Below are 10,069 nucleotides of genomic sequence, written 5' to 3'. Positions count from 1 at the left end.
CAAAAAGAGACCGTTTATTTTGAATAGAATGCCTCTAATTTATTTTACTAAAATTTAGGGGTTGTTTTTGTATTCATAAAGAGAAGATTTTGAGGTACATCATATTATTAAATGTATCAACTGTATCTCTAGATATTTGTTACCATTAATGAGAACTATTATCTGTAAATAACAATTGATGAGGAAAAATATTAAATTTTAATAGATTTTATAAGACCAACATCATGACTTGTTAGAACTATTTAAGTAGTATACATCGGGACACTCTAAGAAATTAACATATTTAATTAGCATATAAATTCTTTTTGTTTAATACCTTTTTCGAAAGTAGAAGATAGCTACAATCTAAATGAAAAACAAGATAAGAACATGCATGTGCTATTGACCAGAAAAGCACCTATATTAGTATATGTTTCAATTGTTTGTATAAAATCTTTGAAAATGTAGAGAAAATGCTCACTTAGAGAAGTTTGTTACAAGTCTTATCGGTTAAAAAAAAAATCAACAGTGGTTACAAAATCTTACAAGTGTTGGAAGAAACAAAAAAAAAACTGAGAGGGTACTTCTAGAATGTTCACATGTGTTTGTAGCATAGCTTTATCTTTGATGAGTTGCGTATTTTCATGGCAAAGTTCAGCAAATCTATCAAAGTGAGCTCGGTATTCAATTTTGATATCGGCGTTGTGAACATCTTTTTTTACTTCTGACTAGGGATGACAATCAAGGACCTGGACCGCGGGCCTGGCCCGAAAAGACTTGCTGCGGGACGGGATTGGACCACCATTTGGTAAGCCCGCAAAATTGCGGGCCTCGCAGGACGAGCTCAAAGCAGGACGGATGATATCTTATGAATTTGCATGATTTTAGTCATTCATCCTTGTACTTTTTGATCATATAGACTAGGATTTAGTCATCTTTAGGTTGCATTTTGCATACATGAGTTTTTATTAGGGGCTGGAGTGTGCTATGGAGTTCTTAGAGGCGTTTAGAGACATTTCTGGTGTAAAAGGGTGAAAGGTGAACATGGATGGAAGTCTTAAAGATATTTTTTGTTGCTAATATTTTGGTAAGACATAGTAAATTGAGTTAGCTTTCTAATGGAAGTGGTTTCAAGCCAATTGGAGCTGTATTGGAGGAGTTATGATCGATTTACTAGAGGCATATCAACCTGGTCGAACCCGGATAGACCACCGCGGGTTCCCTTACCCGCGCGGGCGAAGAAGGCTGGACGACAGAAGCTGACGCGGGTAGACCAGCGCGGGTTGGACGACCTGCGCGGATGACCCAGGATGACCTAGGACGACCCTGCGCGGGTTGGACGACCCGCGCGGATGACCCAGCGCGGATTGGGCGACCCGACCTCTACCCGAGTCACATTTTCTGCTGGTCGAATTTTAATGTTTTTAAAGGGTTTTTTAGACTTTTTAATGGAAACCATTAGGTTTTCCAAGGAGTTATAAATACTATTGTAATTCCAAAGTTGGATCTTATCTTGTTTTCTATCCAATCACAAAGAACTTTTAGGTGAAAGATCTAATCTTGATCATTTTCTTTTGTGATTGTTTAATTATCTTGATTACTAATCATGATTAACATCAAATTATCATTGATTCTTGGGTTTATCATGAAGATTAGTGAGTAGTCATCTTTGTATTCATGAGTTAGGATGATTAGGATGATTAAGTGATGATCTAGAATGTCTAGGATAGATTAATATGTTTCCTTGTTTGATTGAGTGAACTTAATGCTAATCTAGAGTTGGCCATCTCAGATTAGAGATCTAGACATTTCATCGTCTGAAAGGTGTTCGATGAAATATCTGAGCCAACTCAACATGCTCTTACCTTACCTCACCAAAGACATTTGATGTTGGAGGAGTTTTGATAGTTGAATGATATGTTCTTAATGATTGCTATCTAGACACAAACCAAAGAGATTTGATGTTTGATCTATGAGAGCAAATGAACTTTTGTCTTGCTAAAGAACTAGCTTAGAAATGTTATCTAGACTTAAAGAAATGTGTTGATTGAAGCTTGCCATTTTAGATTAAAACTTAGTCATCTGAAATCAAATTCCTATACCCATGGCTCCTCTTTTATCCAATTGCTTGAAAGTTGCTAGTTAGTTGTTTTAGAATCTTGTTAGTTTAATCAAACCACTTCATTGAACTGAATGCACTTAGATTAAGTTTGAACCTTCATTCTCTTTGCATCAAAATACTTAGAAATGGATTGACATCTTAAATACTACATGATTTGAATTAGGACCCTTGAAAAGTCCATTTCAACGGGCCGAAAGCGGGATGGGTTACAGGTTAACCTGCGGGATTTTGAAGACCCGCAACCCTAAGTCCCCATTTCGTCTTTCACTTAAAATATAGAGATAAAGAGAGAGAGAGAGAGAGAGAGAGAGAGAGAGAGAGAGAGAGAGAGAGAGAGAAGGCGATTCGACGTTATGGAGCTCCGATGATGGTGGTTTCAGGGTCGATGATGCTTCCGGTCTCCCAAACGCATTCGATCTGCACCGGCGGTGCTTCTTCGAGCCATCATAAGAAGTTTGAAAACTCACTTTCCACCAAAGAAGAAGATCTAGTTTCCGCCATGGGTCCTTCATAGTTTTGCATATATGTATTTGTTCACATTATCATACATTTTAGAGTTTTATGTTTCAATATATATTTAACTAACTTTTATTATTCTTATTTGCAGAAGATGAAGTTGATGGTGAAAAAGAGAAATCTCATCTTTTTGTCGCTTGTTGGTGATAAAGTTGAAGAACAAGAAGTGTGATTTGGTGTTTTTTTCTTAATTTATTTTTGGGATTAGCATCTTTGATTTGGTGTTTGGTTTTATTTAATTTTGAATTCAGAAAACTAAAGCATTTGTTATGAACTTATGAGTTATAATATTTGGATTCAACAACTAAAGCATTGTGTATTTTTAATATGTTTGGAGTGTAACAAAAGTAACTAAACTAGTGTTTTGATCCAACTAAAATCTTCAACTAACAAGTGTATTGCCTTATCCAGCTTAATCCTCGACTAGACTCACTTACTGATGCGTCATGAAGCTGATAAAGCGTCATGAATCATGTCTTGAAGCGTCCAGAGCCATATGTTCGTTTGTAATTCTATGTCCCGCAGACCGATCTGCAAAGGCCTACATGTTTTGCGGTACGGGTTTGGTCAGCCATTTTAAGGACCGCAGCCTGCGCGGGTCCGACCCGCCATGACCTGCTCGAAGACGAGCCCGCTGCGGTACGGGACGAGACGGGACGAGACGGGACGGATCAACCTGTTTGACATTCCTACTTCTGACTCTGAATATGAATCAAAGCTTAACTGAAATTCATGTGTTTCATCTTATCCAACCAGAGCCACGAAATTGTGAAGAAGTTCCTCATTATCACTGTCACTTTCAGACTTAGTATCACTAAAACACACAAGAGATTTTTCCTTCTTTAGATTGTTTGACACTGCAAGTTTTTCTTTCTATTTCCCTTTGACATATAAGAACGAGAAGATTGAGAATTGAAGCGATCAGACTCATGCTTTTGAATTTGTCCACCATAGCCGCTTTTTTCTTTTTCAACTCTCTTAATCATTTGTTGAAGTTTCTAGCCATCAGACTCAAGTTGTCCTCAATACGCGTCACTCTATCTTCTTCCTTTCATTTAGCTTTCATCAGACTTCTTCAGGTCTTGAACTCTAAGGATACCAGGGAGTTGATTAAATTCCATATCATCAATGTCAACACAATGTTTAAGACAGATTTGTAATTAAGGTTCAAACCGAGGGGGTATATACCTCATCAGCTTCTTGCCCAAGCTCTTTTCTGTGTACTTCTTACCAAGGACTGCAGATTCATTTGCTATCTTGCTAATCTTAGACATGAATCCAACAATTGATTCATCATCCCATTCTGAGATTTTCAAATCTGTACACCAAGTGATCAATCCTAGTTCTTCTTACACTTGTATTTCCTTCAAAGTAATTGATCAATGTATCCCATACTTCTTTAGCTGATTCACGCCCTTAAAATATTTTTAATTGATTTAGGTCAACAGCAGAGAAGATTGTTGTTAATGCCTTTGAGTTGAATTTAGATGTTGCCATGTCTGAATCAGTCCATCTTTCTTTAGGTGCGCAAGTTTCTTGTCTTCTATAAACATGGTGGGAGCAACCATCCTTGTTCAACAGCTGTCCAAGCATCCTCATATATTCCTCTGATAATGTGTCGCATCCTAGGTTTCCAACAGAAATTGCTTCCATCTAACATGATGGAATTTTGTAATGTGACAAATTTCTTTATGGTTTCCATGATATCAAATGAAAGTTCAGGGACAAAACAAACAACAAGAACAAGCATAACTCTTTCAGAACTCTTTCTTGTATATTAGAATTTTTTCAAACAATCTACATAGATCTATTTAATCCGATTTACCTTCACACACACGACTAGAAAAAGATCAATTTCTAATCTCTCGAGCTACACTCACCAATGTCTAATCCGATTTACTCTCTCACACACGACTAGAGACGGATCAATTTCTAATCTCTCGAGCTACACTCGCCAATGTCTAACCTAAGCTGTCAAGAACACGTAAAGCTCATCTCTATAAAGCTAACGATGACCTAACTCCCCAAAGTTATTCATATACGCCCCTTCATCCATAATATCTTGTTTCCTAATATTATGATAAATCCAAATCTAATTGCTTCTAGCCAAAGTAATTTTCCAGAACCATTCTATATATGTAGCACTTCCTCTGTAGAAGCAATGATCAAGCTTATTTTCTTGAGCTTACATCCTTCTCCTCCTGGTCACGTTGAGTCCACCATGTGAGTAACGCCTGGAGATTAAATGGATTGAAAGGATAGCTAGTGAAGCATTTTGGAGCCTTTCAAGTGGATAAATGCCTCTGACCCGTGTTATTTCTGAGCACCAAAATGGTTCGCCTAAGGTTGTTTATATTTTCAAGAAAATGAGTGATGTGATTGCAGTGGATGGTTAAGGCAACAAGAGATTTGTTCATCTTAAGAACTCCAAACCGAATAGTCTCTCCTTATCACTACCAACTTAGGACTTTTATATGATGAACTGTCAGATACAGGCTTGGTTCAGAGCGAAAGGAACTTGGAAGAGTTCAAAGCTCGAGCTGCAATACAATTTGAGAATTATATGGTTGCCATGTAGTCTTTGAAAGAAATTAAAAAGCCTGTTATCCCTAAGATATCAACAATGATTCTAGTAAAAAGAGGAATTATTATCGTTCTCCATGGCTATTTTATGAATAATCTGTCATAACGTTCTTAGAACAGTCACACAATGAGTTAAACATAACAATTAAAATTTTCAGACGAGACATGGATGGATAGAACAGATCTATAAGATCTCTACTTTTTTAAATTATTCTTTTGGCATCGCAATGATGAATGGAAGCCGGGAGGTACAGTTACTATCACGTCGTTAATGCGACAGTCTTGCAAATGGGGCAGAGATTCTTGAGCATGACCCATTGTTTAATACAGTCCTTGTGAAATTCATGGCCACATTCCAATGTCCCAAGATCATCCCCTTCTGCATACTCTTCCTGTCAAAACAGCAGTGTACAGATGCATGATCAATGTAGAATAATAATTAAGAAGGTTACAGGAGACGCACACACTTAAAAAGTTCATAGTTAAATATACCTGACAAATGCAGCAAGGCTCTATGTCCTGATGCAACTCAGCAGAAGAAGATGTACATTTGTGTTGTTTCATTGTCTTCAAAATGACATCTTCCCTTAGACCAGTGCTCACATCTCCTATGCGTTCCCCAAGCGCCAACAGCTCCTAACATTCATATTCCCACACACGATATTGGCAATTGCTATAAAACAAACAGTCAAAAAAGTGGTAATTAATTAATTAATTAATACTCACTTCGTACGACATGTTGTCAACATCAAGGCGCATCTCCCGGTGCCTGTCGTGCATCTCAGTCATACTCTGGAAGATAAGTGGATCGAACACCATGTAATCCTATTTCATTTGAAGAAAACATAAAATCAGCTACATATCTGATGATTTAGAAAAAACAAAGTTCATAACAAATACTCTGGTTAATAAATAAAATCATTACCTCAATCCGTAAATTCTCCCCTCTTCTCATGGCGGTCAACACCTGACGTATCTACAAACAAATAAGACGAACAAGTGCAAACTCACTACATTAAACTAAACTAATCACACGTGGCAGTTGCTAATGAAGAAGCGAGTGTTTTTACAGAAGACAGACCTCAGAGATGAGGTGGTTCCTTCCATCACTGTCAGCAGCTAAGCTCCTCCCTAAGTGGCGCAAGTGGAGAAGCTCGCTCTGCCTCTCCGATAACAGCCCTGACCTTCTCTGCCGCGCGCGATGGCTGTGACTATTAGAAGAACTAGATGGCATTGCAGTTGCAGCCTCGTTTGAGGAAACAGAAGGCAATATAGGAAGAGATGCAGCAGGTCCATGACTAGTAGTGGATTGAGATTCAACACTAGGAAATAAAGACCAAGGAGAAAGCTCTGACGCTCTCGGTGGCGGGGCACTCTGAGGAGGAGGAATCCACGCCGGACTCATCTGCTGCGCATCTATAGTTGAAGGAGGGTTTCCACGAGTGAAGCTCCAGATAGATTGATCATGCACAGGAGGTGCAAACATGGGCGGCTGCTCTGGATTGCTTCTAGGTGGTCCGAATAGCTCTGCAGGCATCCCAATACCCGAAGAAGTACTTGCTCTTGAACTGAGAGAAGTATCCCAAGCAAATTGGGGTATGTTCCTCGTCAAAGCAGGGAGATGGACTTGAGGATCTGCGGAAGGAGAGTTTAATGGTAAACTCTGCTGCATAGAACCTCCACTATGATGAGATAGGCTGAATCCTACAGACTCCTGAGGGTGCCTCAGATTTAATCTTCTGCCAGGTCTAGATGAAGTGTCAGAATGAAAAGCATTGGTTGCAACCTCTCTTCCACCACCACCACCAGATCCAAACATGTGTTCCGTCCGGTTTTGAGAAGTTTGTGAGGGTGTAGCCAAACTCAAACTACTCGAAGCACCATAATGAGAAAGACCTGAACAGTCAGGAAGAGTAGGACTAGGAGGAGCTGCTGATGCTGCTATTGCTGCTTCAAGAGCCTTTCTTTTGCAGGAAGAACCCCAGCCATCCAAGGAAGAGGCGGCCGGGCCACTGCTGCTCTCTCCAGTGGCCTGGACCGAACTCCCTAACGAACTCCCATAGCTACTATGACGGAATACGAGCCCCGAAGGCCGCGCACCATAGTCATCATCGCTGCTGTCCATGTCCATGCTCATATTTGCAGCATTGGAGCTTGAACCGCGCAAGAAAGCATGTCCATTTCTCATGTTGTAACCAGCTGCATGAACCCCTCCGTGTTGCAGCTGTTGATTTGTCTTGATATCAGATGGCCCTGACACGGAGCTGGATTCCCCAAGCCTCCACCAGTTATGAGAACTCGGACTTTCGTATGTTGGTCCGTTGTCCACTGGATTCATCATGGTGTTCAAAGAGCTCTCTGCGCTGTAGACCGGTTCATTATCTCCCTGGTTCAAATCAGTGGATGAACCACCAGTACTCTGCTGCCCTTGCATTGAATTCATAACTCTGACTACAACACAAGCACTCGATCAAAGTGTAGTCCTAGCTTCAGGCTCCAAGTGTAGCTTCTGCATTATGTTTCACAAAAAAAATCATATTAACAACTTCATTCTGATACATAAAAAAAAACATGATATTAGCAGCTAGCTTTGTGTGAGATTAACATTTGAGCATCTTCTACACATACATAATAAGCATTTCCACAAAGATAATAAACCACATCTCCAAGTAACACATTTCTGATTCAATTATCAAACAAATCGAGTTAATTACAAAGAAAACTCCCAATTACCGAAGGAAAATTAAAATTGCAATCCGGATCTGCCCTTAGCTATTGCAAATGCATCAAATCATGAACGATCTAAGCAATTAAAAGAAGGGAAATTTCAGAAGAAGGTTGAGAGAAATGGTACCCAGAAAATCCCTAGAGACCTAAAGTGGGTCTCGAAAACAATCTTGCTTGAGGGGTTGTTTTATTTTTTATTTTATTTTTTTAATTTTGTGGGTGTGGTGGTTGTCTTTTTCCAATGCACGATTCTTAAGGCTTTTCTTCGACTTTGTTTTCCCCGGAAAATTGCTATTTAATTTCTCTGCAGAGAAACAAGAATAATGAGGAAAGAATAAAATTTTGTTATTTGGAAATATTGCGCACATAAGCAAATAGTTTAGGCAAGGAGAGGATTAAGAGGCGTACAGAATTCATGTGACTTTAAGTTTGAAAGATTTTGATATATAAAAAATAAAATCTAAACATATGATTTAATAATTAAAAAATTGGTGCTATATACCATACCAAACTAAGTAGGGATTATTGATTCTTGTATTTTAATTGATTTGAAAATCCGAACTAAATCTAGTGTTATTAGTTTTTTGATTTTCAAATCTGTATTAAAATCATGTGTTATTGGTTTAATGATTCATAAATTCTATATCAAATCAAGTGTTATTCAATCGTACGGATTTACTAATATATTTGATTTAATAATGGATTTGAATGAATTTGTTTGGATTTTTTAGTTAAAAATACAAAGACTCAAATCCGAGGGAAAACCTCCGGATTTACATATTTTACTTTGATTTATAAATACGATTTCTAAATCAATCAAAATATATAAATCAACGACACTTTTAAGTAATATGAATGATTCTTCTGCCAGTATTTAGTGTAAGAACGTCATTTGTCTGAGTTGTCTCAATGATATCTTCTTTCTTTTCGAGATTTTTTCTTGCCATTTAATATTTATTAATAAAAACAAATATTACATAAATAGACCATCAAAGAGAAAAAAAATCTACAACAACAAAAAATAAAATAGAACAAGAACCCAAAAAGGAAAAAAAAAATCAAAGGCTGACGAACATACAAAACATAGCATTTCTTCTGCTAAAAAAGATAATAAAATAAAGATGCAATATATGGTCACGAAAATAGACAGTGTCGGTAAGAAAACAATTGGTCTTGTCTTTCTTTAATCCAGTAGTAAATAGAAACGCTATATCGATTAAAAAAGTAAATCTACGTTATAATACGGCAGTTGCATCACTCCTGAAACGACACGTCAGTGATATGTAGATCTCACTTTTAAAAAATGTAAAAAAAGTGTCAAATCCGTGACTCAAACCTGGGTTATTAAGATCTAAACAACAACATTTATACCACTGAGATAAAAGATTCTTTGTACATTGATGGCTGAAACAAATATATATTTATGAAGGTCGGAAACCTTTGCTTCTTCGGTTTTCTCTGTGGGATCCACACTTATTTATTTTATCTAATGATTTAATAAATACTTTATAACTCATTTTTTGAAATGAGATTCGTTAAAAAAAAAAGCCCAATAAACTTCTTTGCTCTGTAAGCGTTCTCTTCAATCGAAGTTTAAGGCTTTCAATTTTTAATCATCGGTTCATGACTCATCTAAGAAACACAGATTGACTCTTTGAGTTTCATGAATCAGTTTTTCTTCTTTAGTCTCTACATCTCCCCATCTTTTATAAATTCATCATCGGTTCTTTTATTTTGCTTGATAAATCATGATTGTGTGGTTTTAATTTTCTTTGGTCATCCTTAACTTGCACCCTTTGATCTAACCAAGAAGAAGAAGAAGACATTTGTCGTTCAGGATGCCATCGAGGACTCAGCTGAGTCACACGGGAGACATATTATCTGTTGCCTGATTGTTTAAGAAGAGTTTATGTGCTGTGAAACATATTTGTTTCTTTTCATCAGTTGCTTTGTTTAATCTTTTTTCCTGCAAATAATGATGGCTTTGACAGTTCATTCACGGGAGCCAAGAAGTAAAAGAAGAAGAAGCCAGTGAGTGTTTGACATTTTCTGTCTTCCTGAGTTTTTTTTTTCATTCATTAGACTTGGATTTTGAAGATTATGTGCCTCACATTCTTTTTATTTTGATGGTTGTTAGGTTGA

The 10,069-nt window shown here is 37.5% G+C and overlaps 1 protein-coding gene across 2 annotated transcripts; it reads right to left on the bottom strand.

Moving 5' to 3' along the window:
• Positions 1-5,244: 5,244 nt before the first annotated feature.
• Positions 5,245-8,295, bottom strand: LOC106318971 (E3 ubiquitin-protein ligase MBR1-like). 2 transcript variants are annotated; one of them, XM_013757152.1, is made up of 6 exons: positions 7,934-8,295; positions 6,282-7,709; positions 6,126-6,176; positions 5,927-6,025; positions 5,693-5,836; positions 5,245-5,592 (listed from the first exon to the last, which is right to left on the bottom strand). In XM_013757152.1, the coding sequence occupies exons 2-6, from the start codon at positions 7,641-7,643 to the stop codon at positions 5,461-5,463; spliced, it is 1,788 nt and encodes a 595-aa protein (XP_013612606.1). In that variant the 5' UTR covers positions 7,644-7,709; positions 7,934-8,295; the 3' UTR covers positions 5,245-5,460. The 2 variants fall into 2 exon arrangements, with proteins under 2 accessions (XP_013612606.1, XP_013612605.1); XM_013757151.1 differs by having other exon boundaries at positions 8,055-8,294.
• Positions 8,296-10,069: the final 1,774 nt, after the last annotated feature.

Source organism: Brassica oleracea, chromosome C9, assembly GCF_000695525.1.
Source record: "Brassica oleracea var. oleracea cultivar TO1000 chromosome C9, BOL, whole genome shotgun sequence".
NCBI lineage: Eukaryota > Viridiplantae > Streptophyta > Magnoliopsida > Brassicales > Brassicaceae > Brassica > Brassica oleracea.
Note: the sequence above shows the minus strand (reverse complement) of the source record. Positions and strands in the feature narration are given on the sequence as shown.

Excerpts from the sequence above, each read along its gene's own strand:
- LOC106318971 (XM_013757152.1), bottom strand. The coding sequence starts at position 7,643 with ATGAATTCAATGCAAGGGCAGCAGAGTACTGGTGGTTCATCCACTGAT. Across the intron at positions 6,026-6,125 it reads GGGAGAATTTACGGATTGAG|GATTACATGGTGTTCGATCC; the intron begins GTAATGATTTTA and ends CAAATGAAATAG. Across the intron at positions 5,837-5,926 it reads TTGACAACATGTCGTACGAA|GAGCTGTTGGCGCTTGGGGA; the intron begins GTGAGTATTAAT and ends TATGAATGTTAG.